Source organism: Bufo bufo, chromosome 2, assembly GCF_905171765.1.
Source record: "Bufo bufo chromosome 2, aBufBuf1.1, whole genome shotgun sequence".
Classification (NCBI taxonomy): Eukaryota; Metazoa; Chordata; class Amphibia; order Anura; family Bufonidae; genus Bufo; species Bufo bufo.
In genome coordinates, this window is record NC_053390.1 from 776428197 (window position 1) to 776447426 (window position 19230).

The following is a 19230-nucleotide window of genomic DNA, read 5'->3' on the forward strand; positions in this document are numbered from 1 at the left end:
AAAAGGTGTGGAGCTGTTTCTAGAAGAAAGCAGCCATGTTTTACTAATTCTATAGAACCCCTTTAACAGATCCAGATTTGTAAAAACCCCTGTAAAAGAATCCATTCTGTCATCACTAATGCACAGACATTTTGTATGCAACTCCATGTATTCCTCAGGCATTCTGCTGTTATTCGATTTATTTAGATAAAAATTTGGAAAATTTCTACAAATGTGTGCATTAGAGATGAGCGAATCGAAGTTGATCCGAATTTCAGGAAAAATTTTATTTGCTCCGAATTTCGTCACGCTTCGTGGTAACGAAACACATTTTTTCCTAAAATGGCTGCTGCACATGTTAGGACATGGAGCAAGGAACTCTGGGAACGAGGGATCACCCACAATGCCATGCATGCAGCCAATCAGCAGCCAGCCAGCCCTGTGATGTCATAGCCCTATAAATACCCTCAGCCATCTTGGATTCTGCCATTTTCCAGTGTACTTAGTGCAGGGAGTGACGTCAGCAGGCGCTAGGGACAGTGCTAGGAAAGACTTTAAAACTTTTATTTTGCTCAATAGAAGTTCAGGGATAGGGAGGAATCATTCCACAGTATTAAAGCAGAACAGGGTTCAGTAGGGGTGTTTACAGCCTTGGTAATAGGAACAATCCTATTACACCTTGCAGCACTGACTGGGGATCCAAATTGGCATCATACAGCTCTGTAATTCCAGCAAACCGTTCTTGTTATTGGGGTGAAAGTGCTGTTTAATACAGCCATTAACAGGGTTTATTACAAGGAAATATTTCTGCATCTTATTAGCCCTTGTGCGGTGCAGTTATATATATGTTCTTAAGCATTTTTTGGCTTGTATTAGTGGGAAAATAGGGCTTGTTAGCTGTTGTGTGGTGAAGTGAGAAAATTACAGCCCTTTTTGGCGTGTATTGGTGGCAAAAAAATATATATTATTTGCCGTTCAGCAGTGTACTTATATGTTCTAAAGCCCTTTTTGGCGTGTATTAGTGGCACAAAAAATTTATTTGCCGTTGTGTGGTGAAGTGAGAAAATTACAGCCCTTTTTGGCGTGTATTAGTGCCACAAAAATAGATACTATTTGCCGTTCAGCGGTGCAGTTATATGTTCTAAAGCCCTTTTTGGCGTGTATAAGTGAAAAAAAAAGGGCTTTATTAGCCATTGTGTGGTGAAGTGCGAAAATGACAGACTTTTTTGGGTTGTTTTAATTTCCTTTTTATTTATTTACTTGATCTAACAGTATGTCAGTCAGAGAAGTGCCAGGGCCTGCACAGGGGAGTGGCAGAGGCCTAAATGTTTCTGGCGCAGACACAGGTCGCAGAAAAGTAAGGTGGCGTGGCAGCAGGAGTCGCAGCGAGAGGCCTAAGCTCCCGGTGTCATCTAGCGGTCGTGTCTTGACTAGCAACCCAGCGGTTCTTGAATGGTTGACTCCGTCATCTACTTCGTCCCAAGTGACATCAGACACCCCCAGCCAAGAGTCGGTGGGTTCGTCAGACACAACCCTTAGTTGGCAAGGCCCAGGAGCAGGCCCTGTGCCCTCACCTGTCCTCAACCTGCCTCTGTCCTTTTCTGTTCCCTGAGCCAGAGAAGTATTATATGCTGTGGGCTCAGCTCCACTATACAGCGAGGACGAGCTACTAGAGGACAGTCAGCAGCTACTGGCCAGCCAAGATGTGGAGGAGACATCCGCCGCTTCCTCCGGTAGGCGGGCACGTAGTAATGAGGAGAGTGACGTGGGAGCTGGTGTTGCGAGCGGTCAGGCTCCTTACCCAGAGACCATTGAGGAGGACATCAGTGACGTGCAGACAGTACTCGATGATGATGTAGCTGATCGCACTTGGGAGTTGGGTGAATTTGGGGCTTCATCATCATCGGGGGAAGAGCGTGGCAGCTTGCCCGTGAGGCAGCGGCGTAGCCAGCAAGTCGCTAGCATGGCCGGGAGTCAGCAGGGTGCTAGCAGTGGGAGGTCGGGAGCCAAATGTGCCCGGGTTAGACCACACATTTCGCAGGAGCCTACCTGCCCGGAAAGTAGTGGTGCAGGGGTTCATGGAAGCAGCGGTGGTAGCAGTCAGTCAGTGCGTAGTGTTTGGGGTAAAATCACCTACTCGGCGGTGTGGCAGTTTTTTGATAAGCTGCCGGAGGTGTTGAACATGGCCATTTGTAAAATCTGTGGGCAAAAGGTGAAGCGTGGCCAGGGTGCTAATGTTGGCACTACGGCCCTGCGTCAACATATGCAGTGTCACCATGAAGTGGCCTGGGAGAACCGTGGCTCCGATGTGGTGGTCCAGCCTGCCGCAGCAACCTCTGCATCACCCAGTGGCAGGCACCCGATTTCAGGCAGTCAAGGCTCCACCACCTCAGCCGAAGGGAGCTGTCTGTCCTTCCCATCATCTGCTGGTCCTGATGCTCCTGCTCCTCCTACTACTCCTTGTCAGTCATTCCGTCAGCAATCATCACTGAAGCGATTTCCAAGAGACAACAGTATGCGTGCACTCATCCAATGGAGCAGAAGCTGAATGTGCTCTTGGCCAAGTTGCTGGTTCTGCAGTCCCTCCCTTTCCAAGTGGTGGACTCTGCACCTTTCAGAGAACTGATGGCTTGTGCCGAGGTGGAGAGTCCCAAGCCGTCATTTCTTTGCCAAAAAGGCAGTACCAGCCCTGCACACATATGTCTGCCAAAGTGCACGGCAGTGCCAACGTGTGGAGCTGTAACTACGGTCAGGGACAACACATGTCCTTTACAGCCCACTGGGTGACAATTCACAGTGCCCCTCCAGCATACCACGTGCAGGGCACAGCGGTGTCATGCTGTTCTTCACCTCGTTTGCCTGGGTGAACGGAGTCACACAGGGGAGGAACTGCTCCATGTCCTTCATCAAGCAATCGAATCCTGGCTTTCTCTGCGGCAACTCAAAATCGGAACCATGGTGACTGATAACGGGAAGAACATGGTGTCGGCGCTGAGTCAAGGAGGGCTGAGCCATGCGCCCTGCATCGCACACGTGTTCAATCTGGTTGTTAAGCGGTTCCTGAAGTCTTCCACCAATCTGCAAGACATCCTAAAAATGGCCAGGAAACTATACATGCACTTTAGTCACTTGTACAGCGCAAAGCACACCCTCCTTGAGCTGCAGTGGCAGAACGGCATCCCCCAACATAGGCTGATATGCAACGTTTCCACCCGTTGGGATTCCACCCTCCATATGTTGGACCGACTATACCAACATAAAAAGGCCATAAACGATTTCTTGATGATCCAAGCGGACAGGAGTACTCCCCTGTGTAACTTCGATGTTAGCCAGTGGCAGCTCATGCGTGACACCTGCCATTTGCTCAGGCCCTTTGAGGAGGCCACATTATTTGTCAGTTACCAGAACTACGGGATGATCAACGTCATTCCACTGCTTCATGTCCTGGAACAGATGCTGGTAAATCTGGCTGGTCAGGGGACTGGAGACGTGTCGTCTAGATCTCACGGCCACATGACCCTGTGGGGGCTGAACTAGAGGAGGAGGACATTGGAGCACAAGCAATGTGTAGCAAAATTGGTGCTTTTTCTACACAAGTGACAGGAGAGGAGAAGCAGTAGCAGCCAGGAGATCTACAGGGCGATGAGGAAGATGAGGCAGAGGACCCAGACACACCGTGGCAGTATGCAGTGGAGATGAAGGCCGGGAGACCCTCCGAGTCAGTTGCACAAACATCCCGATGCATGCTCACTTGCTTGCGTAGTGACAGCTGAATTGTCACCACTCAGCAGAGGGATGACTTCTGGCTCTCTACCTTGTTGGACCCTCATATGGGGTCTTTTTTACACCCACTGAGAGGGATGACAAACTGAACTACTATAGAGACATCCTATGTAGTCATTTGGCAGTTGCCTATCTGCGCTATGCACTTAAGTAAAAACTTGCACAAAACTATTGATTTTCAGGTGGCTCCTTCACTTGATCTTCAGTTTATTTTGTCTTTTCTCACCACCTTTTCAATCTCTGTACCGACCAGCAACGAGCATATTCATTTCCTCCACAGTATATAGATTGACCTGCGGACACCGCTTTCATGCACTCCTTTAAAGAGGAATCCCACATAGAGCAGACCCTTTGGTAAAAGCATTCGGTATACTTTATTATACTCAGTTTTTTTCTTTCAACATCGCATATACAATAAAAATGCTCCCTGACCCCAGGAGCGAAACCTGGGTCGGGCAGCATTTTTATTGTATATGCGATGTCGGTACAGAGATTGAAAAGGTGGTGAGAAAAGACAAAATAAACTGAAGATCACGTGAAGGAGCCCATCTATAAAGTCAGTAGTTTTTTTCTACTTAAAGTGTAACTGCCGTTTCATTTTTTATTCCCTAATGGTATAGTACACCCTGCTGTATAAGTGCTTTTGTGATTTAAAATTTGATCATTTTCAGTTTTACCTGCTAATAACTCCCACAAATGCATGCTACTTTCCTATTCAGCAGCTCTCATCTCACAGCGTTGCCATGTGCAGTCCGTCTTCTCAGTATTATAACAAGACTGATGAGCTCTGGGAGAAGGAGCTCAGCCCTGATAGCATGGAGCTGGGCTGAGGCAGAAAGTGGAGGGGGAGGGCTGCTTTAGATGGTGATATCTTCTCAATAGTAGCAGCTAGAAATGTGCAACTGGTCTTGTTTGAAAGCTGACAGTCAAGGCATTCATACAAAACCATGACCGCTCTAGTCCAAGCAACAGAGGATAAATCACTGTTAGAAATAGAGTTAGGAATAATCGCGGGTAAAATCTGCTTTTACTTTCACCTTCATTCACAGCATCGCATATTCTATAATTGATATCTTCCCCTGTACTGAACAGATTTATGTTATTCTGGTATTGTCTGAAAGCTTGGACAGACAATACAAAGGCCATATTTCTAGCTGGTACCAAACCAGAGATATAGGCAGCTAAAGCAGCCCCCCAGGGACAGCTGACTATTAAGGGCTGTTTCACGCGAGCGAGTCCATTGCGGGAATCACAGCCAAATGTGTGAGTGTGATCCTCCGCTCTGGACTTGAACGAGCCCAATGCATTATCATGATTTATAATGCTATGTGCCTCCGCTTGACCTTATTTCTTCAGATTCCTACTGACAGCTTTATGTCACTATGATTCTGTGGAGAAAAAGCCATGCAGAGACACATAGCATTATAAATCATAATAATGCCGTGCGCTCCTGCAAGTCCAGAGCAAAGGATCACACTCACACACGGAGCGTGAATCCCGTAATGGACTCACTCATGTGAAACAGCCCTAAGGGCTGTTTCACACGAGCGGATGCCGTGTGTGACATCCGCTCCGTGAATGACAGCCAAGACCCGATGCGAACTGCAGAAGCACGGATAATTAACATGATTGATAATGCTCCGTGCCTCTCTGTGAACTCTTTACTACGAAATCACAGTGACAACTTTATATCACTGTGATTTCGTAGTAAAGAGTTCACAGAGAGGCACGGAGCATTATCAATCATGTTAATGCTCCGTGCCTCTGCAGTCTGCATTGGGTCTTGGCTGTCATTCACGGAGTGGATGTCACGCACGGCATCCGCTCATGTGAAACAGCCCTAAGAGGTTAAAAGAAATGCTTATTGATTTAATGTAATTGCAGGGCTTGTCTCTGGTTAGCTGTATGTGAGGATATACACTGCTCTGGGTACTGTGGGAAGTTATCTGCGATGTGATTGGTCCTGCTAGTTCATGTGAGGAGAGCAAGGGCTTAACCATCTTCCTACGACATTCTGGTCTGGGGCTATGAGCCCTAAGGGGTTTTATGGGTCATTTGCTGCCAGCACCAGAAAAGGAGGGGTGGACCCTACCCATAGGCGGGGAGGGGAGCAGCCGGCTACAGGTCATAAGCCCATGCAAGCCAGCGGGCGGTGTCTTTTCTAAAGGGGATCACATCGTGTCAATGTGTTTGGAGAGACCAGGAACCAGCTGACATCACTGCCCCCACGTGACTGCAGCCAAGGACTATTCCAACCTTATCACCCTAAGGAACTTTTATCTACCCGGTAACTGACTTTTGCTCGGCTTTACCTTGTTGTATCTATATCACCTGTATCTGTAACCTCAGACCACTGTATATATCCTCTGTGTATATTGTGTTATATCTAGTGTGCCCTTAAGGCGATTAAATATATAATTTAATCTTGTGCTATCTTGTATCTTGATCACGAATCCCCACATCAGTGTTTCGGCCTATTATAAGCTACCGCGGGTTGGTTTCTCACCCTATATAATCCTGTTAACGGACCGGGCTAATATCAAACGAGAAGCTGGTGGCAGATTTCCCGGGCTGAGGAGGCGCTGTTTTCACTGCGACAGTGAAAATGCTCTCTCAGCTTGTTGCCTCTTTGTGCCCGCGTGGACAGGAGGTGTCTGTGTAAATTGTACCAAGCTCACCTTACCTGCTCCTCTGGAGGGCGTAATGTCACGCGTTGGTAACAAGTGACCATACTGCGTCTCGTGAGCTCGACGTAGGTGACGTCAAGCCGGCACAAGGCGCGGTATTCTTCACACATGCTATTTGTATTCTTGTAGTTTTACCAAACAATCCTGTTTTTGCAATCAATCAATCACATGTACGACCTGTTGACCAATAAACAAGGTAGACTACAAAGAACAGTCCTCTTATTTGGAAGACAGGAATGGTTTATGCTGAATGTCAGACTGCACACTGTGTGAACGTGTATGAAGACAGAACAGTAACAGCTGTAAGGCCTGCATGACATGTTCCCTATTTTGCATCAGAATTGGCTTATGATTTGGTAGCCAAAAGCAGGAGTGGGTACAAAACATAGAAGACATGCAAATATTCCATTCACGTGTCATCTCTGTTTTGGATCCACTCCTGTTTCTTTTGGGTTTAGCAATACTGATGAATTACTGACCAAATGCTGACCGAGTGAAGGCGAATGCTCCACTGACAGGATCCGTTTTTTGGGGGTTATAGTTCTGACGGATCAGAGGAAGGGTAAAATAATCAGTGACGTCAACACAAACTTACTGCTGACACCCTCTCCACTCTGTCAGGGGGGGCTCTACTTGTATAAGCGTTTAATAGAACAGGTTCTGTAGACATCTATGTGGAATCAGCTGCGGACGGTGTAAAAGGAGTGCGCTTCTTCTTGACGCTAACATTGACCTGTAAGGCTGAGTTCACACTTGAGTTATTTGGTCAGTTTTGGCCCCGTGACTGCCCAAATAAGTGAAATGCCCAAATAAGTGATTCTAAGAGCAACGTCTGTCATCTGCATGTCATACTGACTCACAGCAGACTCCCTATGCGTGTTACTGCAAGGCACAGTGTTCTACACCACTATAAATGCTCTCTGCAGGAAGAAAATAGCAATTTTTTAACGCGATTTGCCACAAATAAATTCGTATCGAACCAAATTTTTTTGAAAAATTCGGTGAACCGGCCGAATCAAATTTTTTTGAAATTCGCTCATCTCTAATGTGCATGTTGCCCCGGCCTTAATGACTTCAAATTAAGACAGGCGTCCTGAATAAACCAGGTTGTAGAGTACAAAATATTCACATCTCTGCAATCAAGATACTGCAGTATACTCAGCATTTCCATCATTTGTGTACAATTTTAATAAGATTTTCTGTATGTACTTATTTATTTACAGACATCAACCATCATTGCTTATATACCTTATAAATATTAGCAAAAAAATAAAATAAAATATTTTGCTCTTTATTCACATTATGTAGAAACAAGGCTGGACTTCTTGGAATTGAGAAAGTTCCGCTTCTTTTTGGGCCGAGACTGAGGAGAGGGGGAAACACTGGGAACTCGGAAAATAAACAGTTTTTCTCCAGTATCTGAGACATTTAAAGCTTCTGCGCTTCCAAACTGGTCAAAGCGCGGGCCAGCCTGGAGGAGCCTGGAGAGACTGTCCGAGTGTGAAAACGAGACGCGCTTCACAGGCCGTAATCTCTTCTTTTTCAGGATGCTGAAACACAACAAATAAAAAAAGAGTGAGGGATTGAAGTCCCAGAATGACCAAACAATAGAAACAACTACAGAACCTGTCATCTGCACAATCCTCATATGGCCTAGGAAGAGACTGTGGCGCTCATGAAGCACCGCAGCCTCTTCATACAGAAAAAAACGAAACTAAAATAGAGGTAGGGGCCCAAATTGGGTAGACAGCCCCGAGCCTATCATGCACTTAATCCGCCCCTGGTGGTGAGTAACTGGTTTCAGACACAGGCAGTAGTTCTCCCTTTGCTGAGCCTTAGTTGCACTGACATGTTATTCTTGGTAATCAATAATGACAGGCTGCTGAGGCTGGACCTGCTGAGTCTTGAAGGATGAACTTTGATCTCTGGGAGCACCAGTAGTACTTCGCGGTGACGTCACACGCACAGAAAATCCTGGACGCCGAAACCATAGTCTGCTCCCTCGCACCACACAGCTACCGGCCGGAGCAGTGTGAATGCTGGTAGGTGAGCAGTGAAGTTTTGCCTCTCTTCACACCCCTCTACACACAGGAACGGGAACCGTGCAAATATTTAAAGAACTTAGACTATTTCTCCAGCCCACATCCAGAGAAAAGGTAATTATCATTGCGGTGATTAATTCATTGGATTGTCAATTGACATCCATCTTTTACTATAGCGGAATATTCATCCGGCCACTGTATTTTATGTGTCACATTTCTACCTACCAGCGCCAGTGTAAGCTTTTACCGTAAGGTAAATCAACATTTAATCAACCTGCTGAGTCTTGTAGTTCTCTCAGAGAAGGCTCAGCATGTCCAGCCTGTCATTACTGATTACTGTATCTGAGGACAAGTACTGGGAAGGCGTATAAGGGCGGAGAACTACAAGGCTCAGCATTTCCAGGCTGTCATTATTGATTACCAGAGGACAGTACTGGTGGATAGTATCTCTGCTATAGTATCCATCAGTACTGAGCTGAGCCTTGTAGTTCTTTGCTCTTATGCTCCTTCCTAGTACTATCCTGTGGTAATCAGTAATGACAGGCTGGACATGCTGAGCCTTGTATGAAACTGTAGAAAAGGTAAATCAGTGGCACTACACCAAACCTATGTGCTATTGGAAATAAATACCAAGGAGTGATGCCTTGCGGTGGTGCTCAGCCTGTAGCAGCTGTACGTATGCAAAATAATCTTCAAAGGAGAGAAACAAAACGAGCGGCACTCACCGATTTGTAGAAAGGTAGAAGAAGCGCATACACGCACGAAACGGCTGTTGCTTGATGCTGTGTTTGCATCCCATGCACCCCCCTCCTGCTTTGGATTAAAGTATACCTTTCTACAAATCGGTGAGTGCCGCTCGTTTTGTTTCTCTCCTTTGAAGATTATTATGCTGAGCCTTGTAGTTCTCTGCCCTTATATGCCTTCCCAGTACTGTCCTCTGATAATCAGTAATGACAGACTGGACATGCTGAGCCTTGTAGTTCTCTGCTCTTATGCTCCCTCCTAGTACTGTTCTTTGGTAATCAGTAATGACACAGGCTGGACATGCTGAGCCTTGTAGTTCTCTGCCATACTCTCTACCAGTACAGTCCTGTGGTAATCAGTAATGAGAGGCAGGCCTAATATATCCACTCTGTAGCGTGTTCTGTCTATTGTATTGGGCACCATATATTAGGCTACTTTCACACTAGCATTAAAGTTTTCCGGTATTGAGGTCCGTCATAGGGGATCAATACCGGAAAAAAACAGCTCCATTTTGTCCCCATTCATTGTCAATGAGGACGAAACGTAACTGAACAGAACGGAGCGCTCCAAAATGCATTCCGTTTCGTTCAGTTGCATTCCCAGACCGGAAAGAAAACCGCAGCATGCAGCGGTTTTCTTTCCGTACTGGGATGCGGAGCAAGACGAATCTGTCATGACCCCCAATGCAAGTCAATGGGGACGGATCCGTTTTCTCTGACACAATCTGACACAATAGAAAACGGATCCGTCCCCCATTGACTTTCAGTGGAGTTCAGATGCAGATGGTTGTATTATCAGGAAGCGTTTTTGCTGAACCCTGCCGGAAGCGTTTTTGCTGAACCCTGCCGGATCCAGCAAATACGCTAATGTGAAAGTAGCCTAATACATGCAGTTTTATTGCCTCGTGTTGTGGTGTAAAATGCCACAAGGGGCCCACTGAGGCTTTATCGCCCAAGGGCCCACATGAACCTGGAGCCGGCCCTGACCGAAGCACCACAAGGCCAAGTGACTAGACTTTACCAGCCCAGCAGCTCAGCCGCAGATGAAGTGGCAGAGTAATTACTAGACCCTTTCAAATAAATTACAAAGAAAACCCAAAGCTCTGCTCTCCAGCATGTAATTAATGTGGAGATCAGAGCAATGGAAATACATTTCAACAATGATGAGAATCTAGAAAACCTCTTAGGTGTGTCAGTGGTTACTGCCGCTGCACAGAAGGAACCCCTAGTGAGGCTGAGGCTACCACGCCAATAGATGAAGCTTCAGATACTTCATAAGCACAAATGGATGGGGGGAAAAAACACAACAAATCATCTGTCTCCACATAACTGTATATTTCATGCCACAGGGAGTAAAAATTGATCTCAGGATCTCTAGTGCACTGATCCATAATCCGAAGAAAGCCTTTACCAAATGTAACCTTTACATATCCATGTACTAAATAATTACTTTCTCATATTCCCTGTCACCAGTGAGGCTCAAAATGTAATATCTACTTATACAGTGGATATAAAAAGTCTACACACCCCTGGTAAAAGGTCAGGTTTCTGTGCTGTAAAAAAATTAGACAAAGATAAATCATTTCAGAACTTTTTCCACCTTTAATGTGACCTATAAACTGTACAACTCAGGTGAAAAACAAACTGAACTCTTTTAGGGGGAGGGAAGAAAACAAAACAAAACAAAAACTAAAATAATGTGGTTGCATAAGTGTGCACACCCTCTTATAACTGGTGATGTAGCTGTGTTCAGAATTAAGCAATCACATTCACAATCATGTTAAATAGGAGTCAGCATACACCTGCCATTATTTAAAGTGCCTCTGATTAACCCCAAATAAAGTTCAGCTGCTCTAGTTGGTCTTTCCTGAAATTTTCTTAGTCGCATCCCACAGCAAAAGCCATGGTCCACAGAGAGCTTCCAAAGCATCAGAGGGATCTCATTGTTAGAAGGCATCAGTCAGGATTAGATATACCATGGAACACAGTGAAGACAGTCATCATCAAGTGGAGAAAATATGGCACAACAGTGACATTACCAAGAACTGGACGTCCCTCCAAAATTGATGAAAAGACGAGAAGAAAACTAGTCTGGGAGGCGACCAAGAGGCCTACAGCAACATTAAAGGAGCTGCAGGAATATCTGGCAAGTACTGGATGTGTGGTACATGTGACAACAATCTCCCGTATTCGTCATATGTCTGGGCTATGGGGTAGAGTGGAAGACGAAAGCCTTTTCTTACGAAGAAAAACATCCAAGCCAGGCTACATTTTGCAAAAACACATCTGAAGTCTCCCAAAAGCATGTGGGAAAAGGTGTTATGGTCTGATGAAACCAAGGTTGAACTTTTTGGCCTTAATTCCAAAAGATATGTTTGGTGCAAAAACAACACTGCACATCACCAAAAGAACACCATGCCCACAGGGAAGCATGGTGGTGGCAGCATCATGCCAAGGGGCTTCAGCTAGAACTGGGGCCTAAGTTAAGCTAGAGGGAATTCTGAACAGTTCCAAATACCAGTCAATATTGGCACAAAACCTTCAGGCTTCTGCTAGAAAGCTGAACATGAAGAGGAACTTCATCTTTCAGCATGACAACGACCCAAAGCATACATCCAAATCAACAAAGGAATGGCTTCACCAGAAGAAGATTAAAGTTTTGGAATGGCCCAGCCAGAGCCCAGACCTGAATCAGATTGAAAATCTGTGGGGTGATCTGAAGAGGGCACTGCCCAGGGGATGCCCTCGCAATCTGACAGATTTGGAGTGTTTTTGCAAAGAAGAGTGGGCAAATCTTGCCAAGTCAAAATGTGCCATGCTGATAGACTCATACCCAAAAAGACTGAGTGCTGTAATAAAATCAAAAGGTGCTTCAACAAAGTATTAGTTTAAGGGTGTGCACACTTATGCAACCATGTTATTTTTTTTTAATATTTTTTCTTCCCTCTACCTAAAAGATTTCAGTTTGTTTTTCAATTGAGTTGTACATTTTATAGGTCACAATTTCAACAACCTAGCATTGTAGTAAATCCATACAAGATGGAAACTCTTGCAGGTGGCAGACTTGCTAGAATAAGTAACTAGAGTCCCAATTCTAGATTTAAAGACAGCTCTGCATAGACTGTGTAATATCTAATTTTGGCTGCAACTTTCTGGCCACTTATAGGCTGCAGGCATAATGGATCTGCAACGATATGCATTTCGTATTACATGTGAATGAGTCCTTGGGGTGAAAATTGTGCTGAAAATGAACCCACAATTTCCATGAAACCACAGCAGTTAGCATTAGAGCTGCACCTAAACTGCACTGTGTGAATAAACCCTGATGACAGAAAGTGCACTCTGGAGTATAAACTGCTGCCACAGAAAGTGAATTACTGTGCCGACTAAGGCTGGTTTCAGGTGATAATAAAACAGCTGCATATTAACATCCATATTATGGTGGCATCTTTGCCATTCTTCACAAGCAAACTTAAAGCGTAGCTGAGTTTAAAAAAAAAAAGTTTGCATAATGGTGGTCCTTCTCGGTACAATCATAACTGTGAAGGAACTGGTCTTTCCCATGTCTTTTTCAGCCTAATTATTCCCATTTTCAGCTGCACAGCTAGATGCATTTCTCTCACAATTAGGCCTCATGCACACGACCGTTGTGTGCATCCGTGGCCAATGTGCCGTTTTCCGTTTTTTTTTTTTTTTGCGGACCCATTGACTTTCAATGGGTCCGTGGAAAAATCGGAAAATGCACCGTTTTGCAGCCGCATCCATGATCCGTGTTTCCTGTCCGTCAAAAAAATCTGACCTGTCCTATTTTTTTGACGGACAACGGTTCACGGACCCATTCAAGTCAATGGGTCTGTGAAAGAACACGGATGCACACAAGATTGGCATCCGCGTCCTCCGTCGCCGTAGGTTACTTTCATACAGACGGATCCGAAGATCCGTCTGTATGAAAGCTTTTTCAGAGCTGACAGTATATTTTAACACAGAGGCGTTCCCATAGTGATGGGGACGCTTCTAGTTAGAATATACTGAGAACTGTGTACATGACTGCCCCCTGCTGCCTGGAAGCACCCGATCTCTTACAGGGGGCTGTGATCCGCACAATTAACCCCTCAGGTGCTGCACCTGAAGGGGTTAATTGTGCATATCATAGCCCCCTATAAGAGATCAGGGGCTGCCAGGCAGCAGGGGGCAGACCCCCCTCCCTCCCCAGTTTTAATTTCATTGGTGGCCAGTGCGGCCCCCTCCCTCCCTCTATTGTATTATTTTCATTGGTGGCACAGTGTGCGGCCCCCCCTCCCTCTATTGTATTATTTTCATTGGTGGCACAGTGTGCGGCCCCCCCTCCCTCTATTGTATTATTTTCATTGGTGGCACAGTGTGCGGCCTCCCTCCCTGTATTGTATTATCATTGGTGTTTCACGATCTAACTCAAATCCGATGGTATATTCTAACATAGAGGCGTTCCCATGGTGATGGGGACGCTTCAAGTTAAAATATACTATCGGATTGGAGAAAACTCTGATCCTATGGTATATAAACTCCTGACTTTACATTGAAAGTCAATGGGGGACGGATCCGTTTGCAATTGCACCATATTGTGTCAACGTCAAACGGATCCGTCCCCATTGACTTGCATTGTAATTCAGGACGGATCCGTTTGGCTCCGCACGGCCAGGCGGACACCAAAACGATTTTTTTTTTTTCATGTCCGTGGATCCTCCAAAAATCAAGGAAGACCCACGGACGAAAAAACGGTCACGGATAACGGAAAAACGGAACCCCATTTTGCGGACCGTGAAAAAATACTGTCGTGTGCATGAGGCCTTAGACTAATGTTGGCCAAGTGTATGGGGAACCCCTGGCAATTTGAATCTTACCAGTTCAGGGATCGATTCCCTGACCATTAGGATTCATTGGTCAATAGAATTTGCCATGTTTGAGCGTCGGCAAATGTAAGAGAATAATCGGCATTACGCGGACTGGTAATTTGGCAAGGTAAACTAGCAAATCGTTAAAACATTTTGCTAGTCAAGTTTTATGGCATCATATTATGTGAGCTTGAGAGGGACAAAGAACAATCCTTAAAAGGGTTGTCCCACAAAAATATTCTGAATCTGATAAATTTTGTAATTGCATGTAATTAAAAATGTAGTATAGCCACTGAGTTATTCAATAAAATGTATCTGTATAGTTCCACCTGCTGTTTTTTTCCCCCCTATTTCTCTGTCCACCTCAGTAACATCGAAGAGGTGGTCGCACATGCTCAGTTACATCCTTGAACTGCCACCAGCCATATCTACTGTTAGAAGCTGTGACAGTTGCAAGGAGAGAGCTGCAGCAGAAAGGACACGCCTCTGAGAAAGGACGTGCCCCCTGAGCTGTGATAGGCAGAGAGCTGTCGCAGAAAAGAAACCCCCCCTGAGCTGTGATAGGGAGAGAGTTGCAGAAGAAAGGACATGCACCCTGAGAGCTGTGATAGGCAGAGCACTGCAGCAGAAAGGGCACACCCCTAGGAACTGAGCAAGGACGCACCCGCTGCTAGCCTAAAATAAATCAAGCAGAGCAATGAATGTGGAGATCTCTGGATTCAGGTGAGGTGCAGGGCTGGTTCTAGCTTTGTTAGAAAGACATTGTTATGTACTATATGATGTCTGGTTTAATTTTTTACATTAAAAGAGTTTTCTGAGGGTAGAATACTGATGACCTATCCTCAGGATAGGTCATCAATATTTGATCAGTGGTCGGACTCCTGGAGCCCCTGGTGATCAGCTGTTGCACTCCAGTGAGCACTGTGGCCTCATCACAGCTTACCAAGCACAGCGCCTTGCATTCTATAGTGGCTGTTCTTGGTATTGAAGCCCTGGCTCATTCAGTTGAATGGGACTAAGGGCTCTTTCACACTTGCGTTCTTGTCTTCCGGCATAGAGTTCCGTCGTCGGGGCTCTATGCCGGAAGAATCCTGATCAGTTTTATCCTAATGCATTCTGAATGGAGAGAAATCCGTTCAGGATGCATCAGGATGTCTTCAGTTCCGGACCAGAACGTTTTTTGGCCGGAGAAAATACCGCAGCATGCTGCGCTTTTTGCTCCGGCCAAAAATCCGGAACACTTGCCGCAAGGCCGGATCCGGAATTAATGCCCATTGAAAGGCATTGATCCGGATCCGGCCTTAAGCTAAACGTCGTTTCGGCGCATTGCCGGAGCCGACATTTAGCTTTTTCAGAGTGGTTACCATGGCTGCCGGGACGCTAAAGTCCTGGCAGCCATGGTAAAGTGTAGTGGGGAGCGGGGGAGCAGCATACTTACCGTCCGTGCGGCTCCCCGGGCGCTCCAGAGTGACGTCAGGGCGCCCCAAGCGCATGGATCATGTGCATGGGACGCTCTGACGTCATTCTGGAGCGCCCCGGGAGCCGCACGGACTGTAAGTATACTGCTCCCCCGCTCCCCACTACTACTATGGCAACCAGGACTTTAATAGCGTCCTGGGTGCCATAGTAACACTGAACGCATTTGGAAGACGGTTCCGTCTTCAAATGCTTTCAGTACACTTGCGTTTTTCCGGATCCGGCGTGTAATTCCGGCAAGTGGAGTACACGCCGGATCCGGACAACGCAAGTGTGAAAGAGGCCTAAGCTGCACATAGGCCATGTGACCAGTGAACATGATGTCAGTGGCCTGGGGTGCCGGGAGTCAGATTCCCGATCAGATATACTCCCGGAAAACCCCTTTAATCATGGGATAACACTTTTAAAACCTGTACCAGTCATCCAGCCATATGCTATTTAAAAAATCTGGTGCGGAAATGAAAAAAAAATTGAATATTGAGTTGATTCATTGCTGAGTATAATTAGTATCGATGTTAGCTATCTGACGGGATCACTAATAACCTGCTGTCCACTGACGTACACTGCTTCAAATTTTTTTTTTAAAAAGCGTTATTATAATAATGAAACACTGCAGGCAGAGAGCACGTCAGTAGCCTGGACAATGCCAGCCTCATTAATATGCATTACCCTAGAAACGTCTAATTACAGCACTGGCACTATACACCACTATGAATCACCACCATCAGCTGGCCAGTGCGGGCACTGCAGCAAGGAGGCCATGGGTTTGGATCAAACACTGTCTTATTCCAGGTACTCCAATTTTCACCCAGAAACATTTTTTTTTTTAGCTAAATAGGATTCTTATAATTGGAAACAGTATATATGTGTCTAACCACAGGAGAAGACTGAGTAATTAAAGGGAGTGTGTCACCGGATAAACCAGGCACAACGCCCTGTAGGGCTAGCTCAGCTGAATGTAAGGATACCTTTCACTTTGTGATCTGCTGCTTCATTCTGGGAAAAAAGGTACTTTTAATCCATATGTAAATGAGCAGTTAAGTGCACTGAAGGTGGGGCTAAGCTCCTTTGTGAATCCTTTCGCCTCCTGCTTCCTCTGCCAACCCCTCCCTCTCCTTCTTGATTGGACAACGACAGGTTCCTGAATAGTCCTCTCAATCAAGGAGGGGGGGGCAGGCAGAGGGAGCAGGAAGGGCAAGGGTGCACAGAGCAGCTTAGCCCCACCTTCACTGCACTTAACTGCTCTGTGCACCCTTGCCCTTCCTGCTCCCTCTGCCTGCCCCCCCCTCCTTGATTGAGATGACTATTCAGGAACCTGTCGTTGTCCAATCAAGAAGGAGAGGGAGGGGTTGGCAGAGGAAGCAGGAGGCGAAAGGATTCACAAAGGAGCTTAGCCCCACCTTCACTGCACTTAACTGCTCATTTGCATATGGATTAAAAGTACTTTTTCTCCTGAATGAAGCAACAGATCACTACGTGAAAGGTATAATTACATTCAGCAGAGCTAGCCCTACAAGGCATTGGGAGGGGTTTATCAGTGAATTTTTTGATGACAGACTACCTTTAAGATGCCATGACATACATATTACATAACAAGCTGGACATGCTGGGAGTTTTAGTCCTCTCCTCATACCTCATCTTTTAATGTACTCTGATATTACATAACAGGAGGTAAAAGAGGAGAGGACTACAACTCCCAGCACTTCCCTGGCAGTTACATTGAATCCTTCACTTCCTCCAATGCATCACCGGTCTTCTTCTTCTTTACTTTACTGCATAGCTCCGCCTCCTGTTCTGGTCACATGATAGGGAGGTCAGCACGGAAAACTCGCTCGTCTGAAAGGGGCCTTCGGGCCGGGACAATGGATAGGGGAGGGTAGTCCTCTGCCTAGGGCACCAGTTCGCCCCATAAAGGGGGGCACATTCATGGCCGTCCAACTTCACAAGCCTCAGGCCGCTAGGCCTCAAGCCTGTGAGGCATTAGAACAGAGCAAGAAGCCGCAATGACATCACTGCAACCTCCTGCTCTGGGTCTCGCATGATGACGTCATCACGTAAGACCCGAAGCAGGAGTGGTGATGTCATTGGGGCTGCATGCATCAGGACGCAGCAACACAAGCTACAGATAAAACTGTGGTCTGCATCGCAGACAGCGCGGGGGGACGGGAGGGAGGTGTTTATTTATTTTTTATCCTAAATGTCTACACTGCTGGGGGCACCAGGAAAGGGGGGATGGAGATCATTATATATACCTGGCACTACTGGGGAGGAATGGAGGAGCATTTTATACATACTGACACTACGGGGAACAGAGGTCGCAATAACGCCTGTACAAGCGTCATAGACGCCTGTTCAGCCCATTTTACTCCCTGGAAAAAGTCTAAGGCGCACTAATAGACATTAGACTTTTCCCTGCTTTTCATCAGCATATGGTGCGCTGTGATCGGTACAGGCAGCGCAGCGATGCTGCCTTTGCCCGCAGTAACCAATAGCAAAGCTCAGGACAGCAAGGAGCTTTGCTATTGGTTAGTTTGGGCAGGCACAGGAGCGATAGAGGTCCTGCATCAGGAGAAGCCGGCGGGCGCTGGAAGGAGGAGGGGCCGGCTCCCGGGGGATGTTTGAATATGGAGTGGCGGGCGCGCTACACAAGGACCATGGCAGCGGTGGAGCTAAAGACTGGGCTCGGACATGAAGATGGACGCAGAATGTAACATAACGGTGATGGTGACGTATGTAGTGCAGTGTGTGATCATCACACACATGTACACATCACACGCTGCACTACATACATCACACATGTATACATCACACGCTGCCCTACATACATCACACATGTATACATCACACGCTGCCCTACATACATCACACACATGTATACATCACACGCTGCCCTACATACATCACACACATGTATACATCACACGCTGCACTACATACATCACACATGTATACATCACACGCTGCCCTACATACATCACACATGTATACATCACACGCTGCCCTACATACATCACACACATGTATACATCACACGCTGCCCTACATACATCACACATATGTATACATCACACCCTGCACTACATACATCACACACATGTACACATCACACGATGCACTACATACATCACACATGTATACATCACGCTGCACTACATACATCACACATATATATACATCACACACATGTATACATCACAGGCTGCACTACATACGACACACACATGTATACATCACACACTGCCCTACATACATCACACACATGTATACATCACACGCTGCACTAAATACATCACACACATGTATACGTCACACACTGCCCTACATACATCACACACATGTATACATCACACGCTGCCCTACATACATCACACACATGTATACATCACACGCTGCCCTACATACATCACACACATGTATACATCACACGCTGCCCTACATACATCACACACATGTATACATCACACGCTGCCCTACATACATCACACACATGTATACATCACACGCTGCACTACATACATCACACACATGTATATATCACACGATGCACTACATACATCACACACATGTATATATCACACGATGCACTACATACATCACACACATGTATGCATCACACGCTGCACTACATACATCACACACATGTATACAT

The 19230-nt window shown here is 46.1% G+C and overlaps 1 protein-coding gene across 1 annotated transcript in view; it reads right to left on the bottom strand.

The window, feature by feature from the left end:
• Positions 1-7428: 7428 nt before the first annotated feature.
• The window catches only part of EVC2 (EvC ciliary complex subunit 2), a 171505-nt gene continuing 159703 nt past the window's right edge, over positions 7429-19230 (bottom strand). The window contains exon 22 of the mRNA XM_040419112.1: positions 7429-7999. Coding sequence (XP_040275046.1) covers positions 7750-7999 — 250 coding nt within the window. The 3' untranslated portion in view covers positions 7429-7749. The remainder of the gene's footprint in view (positions 8000-19230) is intronic.